The 21,381-nt window shown below is 39.5% G+C and overlaps 1 protein-coding gene across 1 annotated transcript in view; it reads right to left on the bottom strand.

Annotated features, from left to right (window-relative positions):
- The window catches only part of NDUFAF2 (NADH:ubiquinone oxidoreductase complex assembly factor 2), a 77,132-nt gene that overhangs the window by 9,780 nt on the left and 45,971 nt on the right, over nucleotides 1–21,381 (bottom strand). The window contains exons 2-3 of the mRNA XM_054810130.1: nucleotides 18,222–18,311; nucleotides 8,158–8,198 (exon numbers count right to left, since the gene is read on the bottom strand). Coding sequence (XP_054666105.1) covers nucleotides 8,158–8,198; nucleotides 18,222–18,311 — 131 coding nt within the window. The remainder of the gene's footprint in view (nucleotides 1–8,157; nucleotides 8,199–18,221; nucleotides 18,312–21,381) is intronic.

Raw genomic sequence — 21,381 nt, 5'->3', positions numbered from 1 at the left:
GCTCTTTATACTGTCAAATTTTATTGCCCTTTCACACTGAGTAATAATCCTCTCTGGAATCATGCACAATTTACTATGCAAAAATGCTATTTAGTGCAAGTCAAGTCATTTGAATATGTCCCAAATTTTCAATCCTGGTTGTGATCCTGGACAACAATGGTGGAAAATATTTTGCTCAGAGAGCTATTTATCCCTGTGCTTTTTAAATAGTGTTTCCCAGAACTGTAAATCATATTTCCACAGCTTTTTGTGGCTTCAGGAGTAAAATACTCTTTTGCTAAGCCTTATTCTCTGTGCAAGAATATACAATCTCCGTGTCAGAGTTCTCATTTTAAAATTTCTCAACTGAAGCATCTGAAAGAAAATAGAAGCAAAACTATAACATGCAATCCCAAAAGTGTCAAACAAAGAATTTTTCCAAATTGCATCCCATTCTGGTTAAAGGAGTGTGAATTCTGTGTAAACTCATCTCCATGACTGAGGCTAGTTTTGATCATACCATGTCTCAAATAAATAATAAATAAATGGGAAAAACAGCTATGCATTGTGACAACCAAACAGAATGTAATTTCAATTAATTATTCAGGGCTGGGGGGGGGAAGGGAGGAAGAAGAAACAATCATTGAAACCTTATGCTTATTACAACTCACTGAAGTACATTTTTCCTCCCTTGACAAGGAGGTTGTCAAAACAGATAATTATGGAAATGCTATAAATAGTCTGAAAGAAGACAGGAGCTGTCACAAAAGTTTCTTTTTTTAACATTCCACCTTCTATCCAACTGTGCAATTCAGAAGCCACTCAGGGCTATTACTGTGTAATAAGTACATAATACATGAGATAAGCAGTCATTTACTGTGGTTTTCTGTTTTGAACTATTTTCAGGCTCTTGACACTAATTAAAGGAACATGCAATTCTACTTTACTTCCCATGAAATATTAACATACATACACATGCATACAAAGCAAGAGTGTGGTTTCAATTCAAACTGAAAATACTTGTAGCTATGCAGCCCTGTGTGCACTACAGAGGAAGCAGTCTCTAGCTTAACAGTGAAGTGACTTCTAGTACGGAGATCTGTGTTCACAGAGTAGCATTACTATAGGTACACATCTGGCAATTGCAGGATATCACTTTGCAGGTTCAGAGACAAATTACATTTCTCTCGATACCAGTTTCTCCAGGTATTGCCATAAGAAACTTCTCTGTTTTTTCCTCATGCATTTTCTGGCACCCCAAGATAGTCTCAAACTTTTTTCTACTCCATTCTACAGACAAGGTCATTAAACAATGCCAAGTAACTCAGACACGCTTAAATCTCAGGACACTGCCAGAAGTAGTCTGTAGCTACAAGGTCTTTTATGGGAAAAAACAAGGGTTAGATTTCCAAATAAACTCAGGTACTTCGTGTTACAGACAGTAGGATTCCTCAAAAGCCCCTGAAAATCTGATGCCTTCTCAAATCAGAAATACTAAAGAAATCAAATGGAAGTTAGGCACAGACATGCTTAAAAACTCACTATATGCCTGATATTTTAAATGTTTCCTGCATCCTTAAAAATACGCTTCTTAGCTCCTTCCAGGTTTAGAAGCTGAAGACTCAATGTGTCTTAGATACAGGATACCTAAACCAATTTTTATATGACTCCCACTATCTGTGTGGCCGAAACCTGGCTGTGTGTTACATATGCACTGATCGTATGAAGACAAGAGACAGAGAGGTAGATATGCTATTGAAACAGGCACTATAACCAAAGCTTACAAATATCTTATGCATCCACCCACTATCTCAATTAGGAGCTGCACTAACAGAAAATAAAAATTTCTTTCATTAGTATTTTTAATATATTTACATAATGCTATCTCAAATTTTAAATAAAGCATTTTTTTAAAAAAAGAAATGTCAACCAGAATGAAAAGAGGAGATGTAGAATGCAGCAAAGCTTGTGAATGCCATGCAAAGTTGCCCATCAACAAAGTGATGAGAAGTCTTGAGAAGTTCTTATCAGCAGAACTTTGCTCGAAATTCATGAAGACGCATAAAAAAGAGTAGACATACCCACAGTGGTGCTATATGTGTTAGGTTGTTTAATATCTTTTACATTTGGGGAGTTCTGCTTTGGTGATAGAATATCAACATAAGTCCAAAAAAAAGAAGTCCCAAAAAGGATTTTCCCCTTGCCTCCCAAGAGCATTTTTTCTTTCTTTTGCAACAGCGATGTGAAAAGTCCAAAATATAGAATTATTTAGGTTGGAAAAGACCTTTAAGATCATCAAGTCCAACCATTAACCTAACACTACCAAGTCCAACCATTAAACCATGTCCCTAAGCACCACATCTATGCATCTTTTAAATACCTCCAGGGATGGTGATTCAACCACCTCTCTGGGCAGCCTGTTCCAATGCCTGACCACTCTTTCGGTCAAGAAAGTTTTCCTCATATCTAATCTAAATCTCCCCTCACGCAACTTGAGGTCATTTCTTCTTGTCCTATCACTTGCTACTTGGGAAAAGAGACCAACACCCACCTCGCTTCAGCTCCTTTCAGGCAGTTGTAGAGAGCAAGAAGGTCTCCCCTCAGCCTCCTTTTCTCCAGGCTAAACAACCCCAGTTCCCTCAGCCGCTCCTCATAAGACTTGCGCTCTAGACCCTTCACCAGCTTTGTTGCCCTTCTTTGGACACGCTCCAGCACCTCAGTGTCCTTCTTGTAGTGAGGGGCCCAACACTGAACACAGGACTCGAGGTGCAGCCTCACCAGTCCTGAGTACAGGGGCGCAATCATTTCCCTGGTCCTGCTGGCCACGCTAGTTCTGATACAAGCCAGGATGCCGTTGGCCTTCTTGGCCACCTGGGCACACTGCTGGCTCATACTCCGCCAGCTGTCGACCAACCACCCCCAGGTCCTTTTCCACCAGGCAGCTCTCCAGCCACTCTTGCCCAAGCCTGTAGCGTTGCATGGGGTTGTTGTGACCCAAGTGCAGGACCCAGCACTCAGCCTTGTTGAACCTCATCCAGTTGGCCTCGGCCCATTGATCCAGCCTGTCCAGATCCCTCTGTAGAGCCTTCCTACCCTTGAGCAGATCGACACTCCCACCCAATTTGGTGTCATCTGCAAACTTACTGAGGGTGCACTCAATCCCCTCATCCAGATCACTGATAAAGACATTAAAGAGATCTGGCCCCAATACTGAGCCCTGGGGAACACCACTTGTGACCGGCCGCCAACTGGATTTAGCTCCATTCACCACAACTCTCTGGGCCTCGGCCTTCCAGCCAGTTTTTTACCCAGCAAAGCTTATGCCTTTCTAAGCCATGAGCAGCCAGTTTCTCCAGGAGCATGCTGTGGGAAACGGTGTCAAAGGCCTTCCTAAAGTCCAGGTAGACAACATCCACAGTCTTTCCCTCATCCACTAAGCAGGTCAGCTTGTCACAGAAGATCAGGTTGGTCAAGCAGGACTTGCCTTTCATAAACCCATGCCTACTGGGCCCGATTACCTTGTTGTCCTGTACGTGTCGTGTGTTGGCGCTCAGGATGATCTGCTCTATAATCTTCCCTGGCACCGAGGTCAGACTGACAGGCCTGTAGTTCCCTGGATCCTCCTTCCGGCCCTTCTTGTTGATGGGTGTGACATTTGCTCACCTACAGTCAACTGGGACCTCCCCAATTAGCCAGGACTGCTGATGGAAAGTGGCTTGGTGAGCACGTTCACCAGCTCCCTCAGTACCCTTGAGTGGATGCCATCCGGCCCTATAGACTTGTGTGTCTCTAAGTGGTGTAGCAGGTCACTAACCATTTCCCCTTGGATTATGGGGGCTTCACTCTGCTCCCCATCCCTGTCTTCCAGTTCAGGGGGCCAGGTACCCAAGGAACAACTGGTCTTACTGCTAAAGACTGAGGCAGAGAAGGCATTAAGTGCCTCAGCCTTTTCCTCAGCCTTTATCACTATGTTTCCCCTCCACATCCAATAAAGGATGGAGATTCTCCTTAGCCCTCCTGTTGTTCTTAATATATTTATAGAAACATTTTTTATTGTCTTTTGCAGCAATAGCCAGATTAAGTTCCAGCTGAGCTTTGGCCCCTCTAATTTTCTCCCTGCATAACCTCACAACAGCCTTGTTGACCCCCTGAGTTGCCTGCCCCTTCTTCCAAAGGCCATAAACTCTCCTTTTTTCCTGAGTTCCAGCCAAAGCTCTCTGTTCGACCAGGCTGGTCTTCCCCGCCAGCCTGTCTTTCAGCACATGGGGACAGGCTGCTCCTGCGCCTCTAAGATTTCCTTCTTGAAGAGTGTCCAGCCTTCCTGGACTCCCTTGCCCTCCAGGACTGCCCCCCAAGGGACTCTGCCAACCAGGCCAAAGTCTGCCCTCCAAAAGTTCAAGGTAGCTGTTCTGCTGACCCCCCTCTTTACTTCTCCAAGAAATAAAAAACTGTATCTTTTTGTGTTTGCTATACCCAAGATGGCCTCCAACCACCACATCACCCATGGCATACAAAGATGCCATGTTTTAAATCAAGAGTGAAATCTGTAGCCAGAAAGAAAACTGGGAGGTAGGAGTGTATTCAAGACAGGACGTTTACATTTACCTTACAATCTAGTGGATGAGCCATACTGAAAGTGGGCTATGGCTTGAAAAATGGAAGGGAATAGTCTCTTAAAGAAATAATTTGTATGGACGGAACATCACTCCTATAAAACAACTGCTATATCCCAAGACAACTTTTGTTAATAAATTCCAACAACATTAATGCTTAGCAGGTAAACTAATTTGCATGTAAAGTGATAAATTATTAAATCTTCTTCTACAAAATAGCATTTGATTAAAAATATTTTAGTATTTGTAGCCTTTAAAACATTTTCATTAACTTAAAATTTTGAGCTCTCTAGACAAGGACACATTTCCTACTTGCCCAAAATCATGCTACATATGTCTATTTTCCTATATACATAATAAAGAAAAGTAATGGTCTATTTAATTATTCATAACTTGTTAAATTGGTTAGAATACAATTTACAACTGCAGAGGAATAAAGGTAATGACAAATTTTCCTCAGCCAACCATATATGACCATACACAATACATATAAAGGGACAGATGACAGAATGCTTTAGTAATGCAAATATATATACATACAAGCTCAGATTCTCACCTGTTATAAAGCAGTATGTGTATGCACACATTCATGCTTATACAAGGTGCAGACATGATCCAAAATTCTGTATCAAGATGGACTCCCTGATTACCATAGTAACAGAATATGTTGAAGTGCAAGATAAGAAACAACTTGATCTGCATTCATTTGCAAAGTTATCACCCTCATCATAACTGAGTTGAGAATGAGACTTGGCATATTTCAAGCTGTAATAAAATCAAAAGGCAACCAACTGTTTCCAGTATCCCAGAAGCCGGCTTTTAAAATCCAAGGCTTCCAACCAGTAATTTGCCTTATTTTACTGGTTAGATTAGAAATAACCAAGGCAATAAGCAACTTTCTTGGGGTATGGCTTGCCCAGCACATAGAAGTCTAAGTGACTTCCTCCAAAAATGGGGAAAAAGTAGTGGGTGCACAGGGAGGAAGAAAAAACATTAAGTATACGAAACAGTTAAGACTGAACAAATTGTCTTGTAAAGTCACTGGAGTATTCTTCCATTAAAAAAAAATCTAAATAAAAAGAGATGAAAAGCACTTTCTTCTGCAGAAAAATGAAAGCTTTACAATGGAAATAAAAAAAGGGCAGTTAGGTGTTTGTGGTAGAAAGAACGGCCTGAACCCCAAACATTATCAAGCCTTAAGAACATCATCAACAGACTTAGCTGGTGTCATGACCTAGCTACCTTGACCAGTATAAGGAAGGACAACTCGCATTCATTCTCACTTAAGTGACTGACACTTCATGATGATTATGAATTACATTTTGTTGGCCTACAGTATTCACCAAACCATTGGTTCCCAAAATGTGGTCACCAGTAGTATCAGTAAGATCCAGCTGATCTGTGAAGCCATATCTCTGCAATATTTTCAATTAAAGTTTGATCATAGATCTCATCATGACACCTGATAGCCTGAGCAGTTTGGCAACCTCTATCATCCATACCTGAGAGGTGAATAAAAGACAAGTTTGACAAATACAAAAAAACCCAAACATAAAATACTAAAGGGGGATGACAGACAAACAGAGCATAGAAGCGTAACAAATCTTAATAAAGTTTAACATATGTCATTTGATATTAGAAAAAGAAAAGATGATGGGCAAAGGACAGGAAAAAAGGAAAGCCAACAAAAAAAAAGTGGTAAGACAGACCACAAAGGTAGGAACATAGGCACAGCTCTAGCAACTTATGCTTTAGGAACTGTAACGCTATTTTGTGGTGTTACAATATGATGTTGAAGGTGAAATGTCATTAAGGCAAAAATGCAAAATTTGTGGGCTTTGCATCCTTTTTCAGAAATAGTCTAGTCCCATGAGAAATTTGTGATAGAACAAGATTTGTTATACAGGGTTTCAACATGAAGTATGGTCACAAATACTCCATCATTCCATAGCTGTCAAATAGCAGTTTACTGTATCAGCATTACTGTCCAAAAGGGAATATAATACAGAATAGCAGCCAATAAAATTTATGTAGCTAAAACACTAACACGAATCCATCCTACAAGTAGGGATCAAACAGCATCCTATATGTACTTCCCTAGTATAATTATATTTATAATGATATTGTGGTATAACAGTTTCAAATCAGGAGAAAAGTAGATTGTACATATCACCTTACACTAATACAGAAAAAACCCAAAACCTAAGCTGCACTATCATATATTTAGAATGTGACTGCAGCATTATTTTCAAAATATTAGCAAGAATTTTTAACTTACATATATTTGAACTAACTTTTCTTATACAGGAAAAAAAACAGTTAGAGATTAATTAAAAGAAAAGATAAATCCTCTGCAAATTCCTGGTATACCAGTTCAGCTCTGATAAAGTCAATGCACAGCCCTGCAAGTAAAGAACAACTACTGCACCTCCACAGAAATAACAAGGATGGGGGGGAAATGAAAAAAATTTAAAAAAAAAAAAAAATCGCACTTAATACTTCCCTGAATGTTAATGCAAAGAAAAGTGTGTTAATTTGCCTTAAGTCCTAAAAATTCAATTTAAACTTCTTCTATTCATGGGTGTATTATAGCCCTTATCTCTACAAACTCAGTGGCAAGTGTGAAATAGAGGCAAAGAGAATTGGTTGAAAAGCTGTACGTTGTGTGAGAGTTCATTTAAGGAGCTTGTAACCATCAGCTCACAAGTTTCCCCAGGTGATCTTACAGGCAGGCAGGACAACTTTTCACAAACCAGTATATTCCAGAAGATCTGTAACCAAACCTTTGGCTAGAGCATGCCAACATAGCTTCACTGAATTTGGCAGTTATTCCTACTGATAGAAGGCAAGTATCTGCCTCTGTGGGCATCAATTTGAATCCTCTGCAGTAAACCATGCCCCATCTACTCACTCATTCCTAGCTGGTGGTTAGCAACTTGTAATACAAATCCAGGGCAAGTAGTGTATGTGCGCACGTCTGTACACACAGATCAACAGTCAAACTCGTTCTACTATTTACAAAAGCATCAGCATGAAAGACTGTGGGATATTTCCCTGCTTCATTCCATTAGAAACCACTTACGGGAAAAGTCACGGCTACAATGCCCCATCTCCTTAGCACTGTAAAATGTTAGTGCAATTTGTTTTCCTCTGCTGATGAATCTGCTGGCAATCAGATTTGAAATCTGCATTGTAATGTCAAATACCATGAAAAAGCCTTGTGTTAATACATAGAAGACCTATTTTAAAAAATCATAGCAGTAATATCAGAATTATTTTAATTAAAGAAACTCCTGAATGGCCATGATCATCTTAAAGAATCCACATAGATAATAAAGAATTCATGGAGATAGAAGTATCAACTAAAGAACAATGGAGTTCATATTTCCATTTGTTTTTCCTAAGTGTTAGATATCTAGTCTGTATATAATTTCATCAATTAGGCAAGCAACATAACTAAATTCTCCCCCAAAAGTGACAAATTACTGGACAGATGAGTTCACTATAAATTAATTATTGTAGTTTAATTACAATTGAAAATTTAAAGACACTTCATTTCTCTCACCTCAATGGTGGGTGGATCATTTCTTTTTTTTCTTATCCATGCTGCAAAAGAAATAAAAATCAAATGTAGTATTTCAAAGATCACAGACAGTATTAAAACTCAAAATTATGATGAATTTTTAACAGAAAACTGTTTATATTGTTTATATAAAATTGTTTATTGTTTATATAAATTACAACAGACTTTGGCACAACCTGGCTAGCCATAATATCATTTCCCAAAATATAAGGACTCAAAATGTTATTTCCCATGTCAATGCTCTTAGTCTTCACAGGAGGAAAGGCGAGGGGGTGGGGGGGAAGGGGGCTGTACATCACCTCTGCAAGGAGAGCTTGGGCACAAGTTGCATACACCCTGGCTGCCAAAACAGGGCTTAGAAAGCAGGGCTCATGACCCAGGCCTGTTCTTGATCTTGCTATACAGAGCTTCACTTCACCCTGAGACAATGACAAGATGACTGCTGAAAAGTATGAAAAGCTTTAGACCGCTCTGGAAAAAAATGGTTCCTGTATACGCCTCAAGCATTCTTAAAGCCAAAAACCTATTTATGTTAGTGACAACTAGAAATGCTTACAGGGATGAAAGATACAGCCCCAAATCTGACTGCAGAGCCCTGACTGCACCACGTCATATGGCTGTGCATCGACGGGGATGTACTGTAACCAAGGGAAGGGTCCCTCCACTTCAGTCAATTCACACTGGAAAAGACAGGAGAGGAATGAAAGCGGTGGCAACAACTGTCCTGTGGCTCAGGTTTTCTGTGATGAACCAAAATCAATAGACTTATGCCCACTCCCATTGCAAACACAGATGGTTAGTGTGGGACTGACAGAGGTAGTGATCCAACGGGACACCACTGCAGACAGAGAAGCGGCACTCCGTCAGGTCTTGCTTCACTGAGTCAATGAATTATTAGAGATAGCTCCAACTCTCTTACAGGCATTATTTAGACAAATTCCCTGTCTGTGGATAGGGCAATATTTATCACTCTTTAAAAGTACCACTACCATAGCATTTTTTCGTGCCTTTTCAATCCACACAAGTGGTAGGTACTGAGCTGTATATTTGGTAGACTTTTCTGCTCATATGTTTCAAATGAATGAATAGCAGAATGCAAGTGGCCAGTAATGAACAGAAGGACAAACATAAGGAAAGCCAGTTCTAAGTGCTGAGATATGGCAAAATGTTCTTTTGTATGTTTGTTTGGATAACTAAGACTTTTGTTACTATGCTTGAAAATTAGAGCTAAAATGACATTTTCATTATCACCCAGTCAAATTCTTGGTCTGACCTGTAGCTGTCTAAAAAGTTTCAGAAATGCTTTAAGAAGGAACTATTCCAAATTTTATTTTTCTAATACCATCTGTGCTGTATTTTGAGGTGAGCTGGGAAGGAGTCAGACAGCAAGTCCAAAACACTGCACAGAGTCATAATGTCACCACACGACTGAAAATGCAATTACACGTAGGGTAAAACACTAACACCACTCTGCTTCAACAACATTATGAAACTGGTTTCAGGAGGAATAGCTTCCAATTAACAGAAGAACAGAATTAAGGCAGGCAAAATGGCATTACATAGTTTGGAATTTAGCCATGATGGCAAGGCCAACAGCCTTAACTCAAGGTTAATGGTAAAATAACTGTAATGATACAAACCAAGGTATTACTTTTGTCTATCAGATGACACTTTCTGAAGATATGTTCTTTCAAATACCATTCTGAAACATCTTTTCTTAAAAGCAATCCCCTCCAGCTGTTCTCAGAGGTCTTCTGGTTTTAACAAAGATTAGACCCAAATTTGCTGTTGTGGAGAAGCGACTCAGCATTTAACAGCCAACATCACCCTTTCTGCAAAAGTTTTATGTTAGTGGAAAGAAAAACAGCCCATTAAGATAACGCAAAATACAACTAAATGACTGTCTATTAAATCTATGAAGCTAGAAAACATTTTGCATGTATCTGTAGCACTTTCAAACATTTAAATTTTATGAGAATCTCCAAATGCAAAATCTGGCAAGATCAGAGACTAAACTGGCATCACTGAGACTAGCACTTCTCAGCTGGCAGCCTTGCAGACACTCTTTGTAAAAGGATCAACGATGTTATCAGAGCAAATATAGCACACAAGCCTTTCCTCCTGACAGAAGTCGTCTTTGTCTGCACTTATCAACAGTTCTGACATCATTCACAAAAGCAAGAAAGTGGTAGAGATATCAGGTATAGAGAGGTATGTATACTAGCCACTAACCAATAAAAGATACAGCTGAACAAAAAAGGAATAGTAGTAAAGTGTTTGGTAAAAAATTATATTTTAAACCTTCAAAATTTAAGGGATTACTTTCAACAAAGTATGATCATCTGCCTTGCCATGCCTTGCTTCTGTCTCATGAAGTGCAGTACCACTGGTTTCAATTCCACAGCTCTCAGAACCTAAAAATTGCTGCTTTTTTTAAATTGACAGTATTTTTTTAAAACACCATCTGCATTTTAACTTCAACTGATTACAATTAGTGGTTGTTAACGAAAAATTCTTAAAGTTTGAAATCCTGCAAAAATTAAGCTGCACTTAGAAGCTACTGCTGAAATATATCCATAACAATAGATTTTCTTTCAATAGCAGATGGGACATTTAGGCAGTTGATTAATGATTTTCAGATGAATGGAATACTTCTATTAAAAGATTTTATCATTTAATTATCTGCCTCAATTTAACAAGCCACAGACAGAACAGTGAAGGGTAACACAATGACACGTGTCCTGTGAACAGAAGCTGTGAAGCCAGGAGCATCACACAACACATTTTCATTCATTAATAGATCTCAATTAGTACCAACACTCAAAAGCAACAAAACAGTCCTTAATTTAGGAAGATTTCTTGTATCAAACATTCTATTATCAGACTGTATCTATTTAAATACACAAATAATGCACACAGTTATAACGTGCTATTTTTCTTTCCAGCTATAACAAGCATTTAAATGCATGGTTTTATAGGAGCTATCAACCTTCCTTCTTTTTAATAAATGTCAGGACTACAAATCATTTTCAGTTTAATCATAAATAGAACTTGCTGACACCAAGACTGGATACTATTTTCCAAATTCCTACAGGTAAACTCATTTTAGCATCTCTAATGAGCTGCATTAGAAAATCATTATTTAATGAAAGATTCCTTCACTGCTATGTAGCTGAAGGAGAAATACAGTAACAAAATTTACTATAATCTCTTTATAGCCATAAGTTGAAGTTAGTTAGCTTTAATATATAATATTCTCTCTGTGCAAATCCATTTCTGAAATATTCTACATAAAGCACAGCTCAAGATACAAGGTTAAAAGCAAAGAACACAATCTGAATTGAGTATATTTTTAGTATATTGTACTTTAGCTTCTAATAGTTTTATTAGTCTTTCAAAAGCTATACATTCTTCTAATCATTCACCTGACCACTCCTCAGTCTTCAGGGAGAAGAATGGAGGACTCTCATATATTTAATCGCCAACTGTTTTCAGGTGGCTCTCTTTCTGACAGAAAACTTAAAAAGCCTTTCAAGTTTTTCTTAAGTATCAACAGTATTTTGAGTCTCCAATACATGATTCAAAAAACCCACCAACACCTCATAATTCAGGAATAAGAGAAATTCATGGTAACAATTAAAGGAAGAATGAATGTATAAAAAAATATAATCAATCATTTACTACTGCGTTAGCACTAATTTTAACAAAATCCAAGTAAATGATATCTTGAGATCAAGACATTTTGCATTCTTTTTTACAAATACAGTCAGTGTATACAATTCAGCAACGGAAAAGCTCTCCCACCTTTCTTTGTTGATGGGAACAAGGCAGGTAGGTGCTTTATTACATATTATTTGAACACCATATGCACACACACGTATACTTAATTTGAAAGCGTCCAGTGACAGTCATATTGGAAAACACTTCCATGTGAACACTGCCATTCCCTACACTAACAAAACAGAACGCCCTCACAACTGTCAGACAAGATGTTTTAAAACTGGTAAAGCAGAGAAGGTAACATGTACATACCAAGTGCAACAAAAACACGCTTCCCTGCCCCCTAAAGCTTTGGCAAAATGAATGACTGCCGCCATTTTAAACTAATTATGCTGCTGCTGCTTCTGATTTTATCTGGATGGCACTTCCTGCATTCTGTACTCATTGTAATGCTATTTTTGTCTAAAAGAAATTTTGCAAGATAGCTGGACATTTCCTACCTTACGACCTTTGCATTCTTCCATCAGCACTCATTTGCATTCTCATTAGTATGCATGAGATTTTCATTGAACTTTAAGACTCCTACTGGCACATAACACACTGTAATGAGCGTAAAAGTGAGCATGCAAATTAAGACTCCCATTAATGAAAGAAAGAGAAAAGAAAGAGAAAAGAAAGAGAAAAGAAAGAGAAAAGAAAGAGAAAAGAAAGAGAAAAGAAAGAGAAAAGAAAGAGAAAAGAAAGAGAAAAGAAAGAGAAAAGAAAGAGAAAAGAAAGAGAAAAGAGAAAAGAAAGAGAGAAGAAAAAGAAAAAGAAAAGAAAAGAAAGAGAAAAGAGAAAAGAAAGAAAAGAAAAAGAGAAAAGAAAGAAAAGAAAAAGAAAAGAAAGAAAAGAAAAAGAGAAAAGAAAGAGAAAAGAAAGAGAAAAGAAAGAGAAAAGAAAGAGAAAAGAAAGAGGAAATTACTAAGAGGAGTAGATGGGCAATAAAATGCTGCACGAAGCATATAATTTCATGAATCTCTATAGGTATGTAAAATTACTGATGTCCTCTCAGGAGTACTATTGACATGTCCCGAAGAGGTAAATCACACATTCTACAGTAGGTGAACATTCAGAACTAACATTACAGAAAGGTTATCTGTTGTGTGCATCCATATTGCCTAGGGAAAAGCAAAGTATGCACTCCCACCTTGTAGTAAAATATAAGAGGCTTCACCTAAACAAAACCAGGTAATATTTGTATTGTGCATATGGATTACATTGCAAATGCAAAACTACAGTACAAAAGGAAACACACTTTTTGATTTTTATAACAAAAGTTGACTTAATTTTCTGTGTACAAATAGCAAACACTAAGACTAAGGAGAACACAAGGAATTATGATTCTATTCTTTTAATGTAGAGCATGTTTCAGTTTCACAAAAGTCTTAATGGGCATTCAGAACTTTTGTAAAATTCACAGGTCTGAGAAGTTAGGAGATTTAATCCTGTGGAGCACTTAAAACTAACATCTTCAGGAGAAAAATTCCAAGCAAACCCTTCAGGAGTAAGCTTTCAGCCCTGTATTCAGGAAGCTCTCAGGACTAATACACAAATATCATCTCTGGAGTCTGAGAAACAGCTTGCACAGATTGAGTCTGTAATCTGGACAATTTGTTTATCTACTTGCTTTATAGCTTTCTATTTGGTCTCGGTTACCTTATTACAAGTTTATAACTTGATAAACACAGCACCAAAATCAGCCCCTCAGTTTACCAACTGTCCAGGCTGAATGTCTTAGATATGAGATTTAACTCAGACTCTCTTCAAATTTCACTGCAGCCTGCCCCCATTCCTTGAACAATCCTTTGTCCCTGGTTTTATGCAAGTTCTCTTCAGACAACTCACACCCTTAAATATTTACAGGGACAATACTTTTACTCCTTTCAGTCACAAGAGGTTTCTTTTCTATCCACACAGTGTGATGTAGGGCAACAAGGAGGGAGAAAAAGGGCACTAGGATGCCTGCTTTTAAATCAGGTGGTCGTTAAGGATTATCCACAAGTGAAAAAAATGAGTCCTGGCAAAACAAAGACAGCAGAGGTAAAAGCAGCTCTGCAGATCCCAAGAAAAAGGAGAGGAAATAAAGCAACAGAAACTCTAGCACAGTCTGTAAAGTGAAAAGCCTGAGAAGGCTATGCAAGGAGACTGCTATTGCTGAACCAGCCAAAACTGAAGCAGAGAGGCCGCAGATGTCAAAGTGCATACGCAGGATTTGGAGAGAAGGCCCCTGGAGATGTAGCATGTGCCAGCAGAGAGGATTTAGAACACTAAAAATAAAAAAAAAAAATTCCAACAGTGAAGAGAAAACAGAAGTAAGAAATATTATACAGCTTTCTAACCTTATATTCATCTTTTACTGTTCAGAGAAAACAGCAAATATTTTAGAAATCCCTCTGCAAAGTCTCAGACTATTTGCTGGAACGATCAGCATCCCCAACAGCATGAATTGTAAAGTGAACACCCACAGAAAGAATGCATTGGGAAATTTTCAAGAGTCTGGACAGAAGTTAAAGTTCAGAACAGGTCTTGTGGGTCTGGGAAACTTCTACACCAACCTTAAAGAGGAAAAATTAGGCACAGAACTGTAATGAGCTCTTCAGCAAAGCATGTTTAAAAACCTTGTATTAAACTGCTCCCACTCAGATAACTGGCTTCTATAGTATTATTTGAACTCTCTGCTCTTTCCATTCTTTCCCATTTCTTACGCATTGAGAATTTTTCATTCACAGGAGGTAGAAAAGAGGTAGTGAGGAATTGAATTTCAGAGTATCCCACGTCCCTAATTCACATCCCAATATATAGCAAAGGCACAATAGTTCTTTGAACAGCCTCTATACTGCCAGTAGAAGTACCAGTTTTAGCTTTCGAAAATTATGTTATACTTCCACTAAATGATCTGTAATGTTTAAATTGGAATTGCACAAAAAAATACAAGTTAACCTTTTTTGTGGAATTCCCATACTTTATCTGTCAGAAACAGGCATACACACTCATTCTGCTTAAGGAATGCACAGGGGGTTGTGGTGGGTTGACCCTGGCTGGGGGCCAGGTGCCCACCAGAGCCGCTCTCTCACTCCCCTCATTCACTAAACAGGGGAGAAAAGGCATAACGAAATGCTTGTGGGTCAAGATAAGGACAGGGAGAGATCACTCACTAATTATCGTCACAAGCAAAACAGACCGAACTTAGAGAGGGAATTCATCTGATTTATTACTAGGCAAAACAGAGTAGAGGAATGAGAAAATAAAATCAACTCTTAAAACACCTCCCCCCACCCCTCCCATCTTCCCGGGCTCAACTTCACTCCCGGCTTCAACCTTCCCCCCCTCAGCGGCACAGGGGGACGGGGAATGGGGGTTGTGGTCAGTTCATCTCACGGTGTTTCTGCCGCTTCTTCATCCTCAGGGGGAGGACTCCTCTCATCGTTCCGCTGCTCCAGCATGGAGTCCCTCTCACAGGGTGCAGACCTTCAGGAGCAAACTGCTCCAGCGTGGGGTCCCCCACAGGGTCACAAGTCCTGCCAGCAAACCTGCCCTGGCGTGGGCTCCCCTCTGCACGGGTCCACCGGTCTGGCCAGGAACTTGCTCCAGCGTGGGCTTCCCACGGGCCGCAGCCTCCTTCAGGTGCCTCCACCTGCTCCAGCGTGGGGTCCTCCACGGGCTGCGGGTGGAATCGCTACACCCCCTCATCCTTCCTCCATGGGCTGCAGGGGGACAACCTGCTTCACCATGGCCTTCACCACAGGCTGCAGGGGGATCTCTGCTCCGGCGCCTGGAGCTCCTCCTCCCCCTCCTTCTGCACTGACCTTGGTGTCTGCAGAGTTTCTTACATCTTCTCACTCCTCTCTCCGGCTACAAAAGCTCTCTAAGTGTTTTTCTTCTTCTTAAATATGTTATCACAGAGGCGCTGATTGGCTTGGCCTTGGCCAGCGGCGGGTCCGTCTTGGAGCCGGCTGGCATTGGCTCTGTCAGACACAGGGGGAGCTTCTAGCAGCTTCTCACAGAAGCCACCCCTGTAGCCCCCCCCACTACCAAAACCTTGCCACGCAAACCCAACACAGGGGTAAAAAAGACGCATGTATCTTTCTTTCTGTTTCTAGAGAAATTCAGTATGTAAGAGGAAAAGACTGTTACCTATCTGCACACTGTAAATTTTCCTTTTCTCTATGAATTCTTTCTATTTGGTGCTGACAAAATCACAAAGAAAAACCACACAGTTACAAAGATAAGCAAGTTAAATGTTAAAAGTGTAAATGCAGCTCAGACAAATGGGACTGGCCAATTGTCTTTTCTTTAAAACAAACACAAGATGCTTTAACTTGCAGAAGTGCATCTCAGGTCTGGCAGTTGCATCTTTTTAGGCAAGTCCATACTGCAAGGTACCAGACCCTTGACTCTAAGGTCCCTGTACTGGTGCTTGCCAAAAGCATCCTTCCAAACAGCTGTACCCTCCCGTGCACCACACTGTCAAGTCACCTGGATTTGTGCTAAGGTTTCTGAAGAGAGATATAGTGCAGACTTATTAGTGCTAAACTGATTCCAGCAGTCCTAAGGCACAGGTTCATATAGTAAGTTAGTTGAACCAGCCTAAGACCCTTGGTGAGAGGGTCATTTACCCATATGAGACAGTCTGACTATCCATGTTGTTTCCTGTTAATTCCAGCCAAGTGCAGGTAGAGACTATTGGATTGCATTTTTCAACTCTTTTAAAAGGCAGCAGCAGGTCTTGGATTCATTCACAGAAGAGCAGTTACCTGAGGTTTTAGATATGCTTCCCAGTGTGATTACATGACAGTCACACAGACCTAAGATGACCAGCAGTGGCTGGAGCACCTTTGCATGAGGAAGCAGACCATCGGAAAGTTGGATTAGGTAGATACCCATTCAAGCACCAGATGATTTAGTAAGGACAAGCCTACCAGGCTGCTGGTCTCCTTCAAAAGATGACTATCTTAGACTGATAATAAGAAGCAATAAGCCAGCCAATTGTGGGTGCTCAGGCAGTAGAAGACAGAAGCTGTTGATCCTGTAGTTTTGCCCACAGTTGGCAAATGTTGCTAATAGCGTTGAAACATCTTTGAGAAGCTTTTAGTTGTTAATACTAGCCTCAGTTGAACGCACAAAAAAATCAGAGGAATCAGTGTAACAACAATGATAAAATACAAGATGGGAACATTTGATATTTCTCTGCTGACTCCAGGAAGGGATATAACGGGACCAAACTTTTCTCTTAGCTCACTATCATCTCCCTCAGGGCCAACAGTGAGCACAAAGGAAAGAGAATGAGGTAAAGCAAGTATATTGCAGTATTTTCTCAAAACACACTGTAGCCTCCATTAATTTTCAGCTCACTGACAAATTACACCGCAGTGATGTCTGTATATGAGAAGGATTTTTCTTCCACAAATTCTTTTAAACTTTTTGAACTCATGCAAACTTCCAGCAAGCAGAATATTCAATGACAAGGAATTCCAGAGTTTAACTACTACTGCTTAAAATAAAGAATTTTGTTTACTTTAAAACTACCAACTTCTGGGTGATGCCTACATATTATTCTCCCAAAAAAGCATGTTGAATGCTGGGTAGACTCTATCTGCTATTTCAGGGGTTCCTTGCTTATGCTTTAGAGTCCTGGATTTTAAGCCACGTTTAATCCCACACTTGGCTCAAGCTCCTACAGCCTCAAGGCCCAATGTATACCCCACCTCCGCATTCTCTCCTTCTCCAAGGGCTGCTCAGCTAATCCTAAGGAATGTCTCCAATCTCCCTGAATTTCTTACTAAGTCCCAAATTTTCATCAGTAGCAGGGGGAAAAAAACAGTTAATAATTAACAGGTTCTCCAACTCCCTTCAAGACTGTGCAAGGAAGAGCACATAAATCATAAAAAAAAAAGCCCCATCACTGTGCCACCAATAGTTCAACTGACCTACAGATTAACACTGCAGTGAAGGCATAATTAGGAAGTTTTAATACATTTAGTTTTGGTTATTCTATCAAATCCCCCTCAGGCACAAATACTTTCACATTTAATAGGAGAAAGTCATGATCATACAGGCTTTCTTTACATTTTTTATTAATTACTTATTTCCTAAACATAACTTATCCTATTTGTAAAGGGGTTACTTTAAGAATTCATAATAACTATGCAGTTAATCAAAAGCCTGCATTACTCAAAATGAAAGATAACAGACAACCTATTCACATAGGCCTTCCACCAAAAATATTGAATCTACATTAAATGGCAAAATTATCTTGAAATAAAACCAAAATATTCAAGATTTACCTTCCCATTCTGTTGGAAAGTCACCCGTTTCATATTGATATGCTTGACGATTTATTGCTTCTACAAATCTTCTTTCCGGAATAATCTGCCCTATAGCACCAAAAAAACCAAACAACAAACAATGAAACAACAACAAAAAACCACACAGTTAAATATACTTGTATATAATATTTAAATAGTTGATTATGTTATTGTTTTGAAAGAACAGTACTTATTCACACAAGTGCAGTGATGTCTACAGGATAAAAATGAAGGATAAAAATACTGAGAAAATTATTACCATCTAGATGTCAATTTGAAATGCTATGTATTTCAGTAACTGTAACAAAAGCTTGCATACTGTACAGTTGACATGTGTTGAAATATATTTGTCATTAATAATCCAAGTTATTCACCCTAGTATATCCCTCCCTTTGAGAATGCTTCTCTGAAGAACTGTTGATCATTTTTCTATCAACTGTTTTTTCCTTCACTTGGATATTTTCTGCACCATTGCTGGTGAGGGATCAGAAACTTGATGCTGTTCTCGACCCAAAACCAGCACTGAAAATTCACTGGTTAGCTTTGCAAAGCCGTCAGGCCACATCATCTCCAGTCTTTGGCAACTGCTCTGTACATGTCAGCCTTTTCACATATGCTTGCAAACTAAGTATTTTCTATGTTAAAAACCACAAACAAATAGGCAGCTCTCTGATAGGGAACATTCAGTATATTGAAAGAGGAGCCAGTGTGGAGAATCTGGATCAACATCCCACCCACAGATTCTACTACTGCCAAAGAGGAAGAATTAAGGTTCATCCAGGTATGTAGCACACAGCAGACTGACTGTCAGATATCATGCTACTGTACAGAGGAACAGATTTAAAAAAAAATAAAAAAATTTAAAAAAATCAACCACTGCACCTTTCACTTATGAAACAGTATTTTAATTTTCTTTTTAAATTAGCAGATACTGGAAAGATGTGCAACTCCCCCCATCCTTCACAGGGAAAAAAAAAAGTTAACATTCCCCAGGCTTTTTTCTCCCACCTTTTTCTCTTCCTGGGAGGTTGATATGGATAAATGTGACATTTTGAGGAAATACCAAGAAATACCTGCATAAAATCTTTTTTTTCATAATGTGATTAATACAGTTCATTCCATCAGTATGCTTTCAACAAGTATTTCAAATGAAGTTATTTTAAAACTGATAGCAGTCACGAGTTAAAATTCACCCATCCCTGGTTAATAGCTAAACTACATACATTGTTCATTATTAAGTATCTAATACAGTAAAATAAAAACTTGTACAGAAACTGCAATTCCTTTTCTAAATACCTTCTTTGGCTTTATAATATTTCATTTTACTTTTATGCAATGCAACATTTTTACTTTTTCAGAGATATGCTATCAGGTAAAAAAAATAGTGTAGCATACTTACACCTCCAGATATTTTTTTAATCAGTGTTGAAAGATATGCGATTTATACTTAAGTACACAATTCCTATAGTCTGAACATACTATACTTCATATACTTGCTTTAAAATAATTTCCTTTCAACAATACCAAGAATAAATTTATTTCTCATACTCTTTATCTGTATACTAAAAATTAGAGATTTACTTTGCTCCCATAAAGAAGATTTTGAGAAAAGCTGAAGACCTATCTAATTAGGCCTGATCCTATATAGGTCTCAGAATTAACACTCTTCTCCATTGCTGAAAAGTCATTAGATTTTACTGTTAGCACAGCACCTTTTAGAAAACTGTCCATAATTTGAATCTTACACCAGCAGAACAGTCTGAGTAAAATGTCATAAGCAAAAGTAACAAAGTGTATTTTTCTACCTGCTACCACAACTTGTGATTGATGTTATATCTTTATGTATTCCCAAATAAAAAGTTTTTAACTAATCTACTTCTAACAAAATACACCACTTTTTATACTCCTACAAGTTTTCATAGGACACATAAAAAATTCATTCTCCAGACCCCACAGTCAAATTACATTGTAGACCCAAACTCACAAAATGATTTCCAAAAGATGTTATTTTGAAGAATCATCACACAGTAGTGCTGGTGGCTTTTAAGCCTCTCTGCATTTGTGATGCACACACGGCACTAATTAACTTCAACTGTCTGATCTGCCTTGTCCCCTAGGTTTCTTTTGGCAGACCAAACACTTCAAGTGACTCTTTCAGACCAAACTCATCCAGTGACAACTGGTGTTCCTCAGAGGTCGGTACTGGGACCGGTGTTGTTCAATATCTTTGTTGGCGGCATGGACAGTGGGATCAAGTACGCCCTCAGCAAGTCTGCCGGCAACACCAAGCTGTGTAGTGTGGTCAACACGCTGGAGGGAAGGGATGCCATCCAGAGGGACCTTGACAGGCTGGAGAGGTGGGCCCGTGCGAACCGCATGAAGTTCAACAAGGCTGGGCCAATCCCAAGCACAACTACAGGCTGGGCAGAGAATGGATTGAGAGCAGCCCTGAGGAGAAGGACTTGGGGGTGATGGTGGGCGAGAACCTCAACATGAGCCAGCAGTGTGCACCTGCAGCCCAGAAAGCCAACCGTGTCCTGGACTGCATCAAAAGAAACATGACCAGCAGGTCGAGGGAGATGATTCTGCCCCTCTACTCTGCTCTCGTGAGACCCCACCTGGAGTACTGCATCCAGCTCTGGGGGCCTCAACATAAAGAAGACATGGAACTGTTGGAGCGAGTCCAGAGGAGGACCACAAAGACGATGAGAGGGCTGGAGCACCTCTCCTATATGGAAAGGCTGAGAGATTTGGGGCTGTTCAACCTGGGGAAGAGAAGGCTCCTAGGATACCATACTGCAGCCTTTCAATACTCAAAGGAAGCTTATAAGAAAGATGGGGACAGACTTTTTAGCAGGGCCTGTAGTGACAGGACAAGGGGTAATGGGTTTAAGCTGAAGGAGGGTCGATTTAGATTAGATGTTAGGAAGAAATTCTTTACTGTGAGGGTGGCGAGGCACTGGAACAGGTTGCCCAGAGAGGCTGTGGATGCCCCCTCCCTGGAAGTGTTTAAGACCAGGTTGGATGGGGCTTTGGGCAACCTGGTCTAGTGGAGGGTGTCCCTGCCCATGGCAGGGGGGTTGGAACTAGATGGTCTTTGAGGTCACTTCCGACCCAAACCGTTCTATGATTCTATGAT

The sequence above is a fragment of the Grus americana genome, chromosome Z (genome assembly GCF_028858705.1).
Source record: "Grus americana isolate bGruAme1 chromosome Z, bGruAme1.mat, whole genome shotgun sequence".
NCBI classification, from domain to species: domain Eukaryota; kingdom Metazoa; phylum Chordata; class Aves; order Gruiformes; family Gruidae; genus Grus; species Grus americana.
This window is presented reverse-complemented; position numbering and strand designations above follow the sequence as displayed.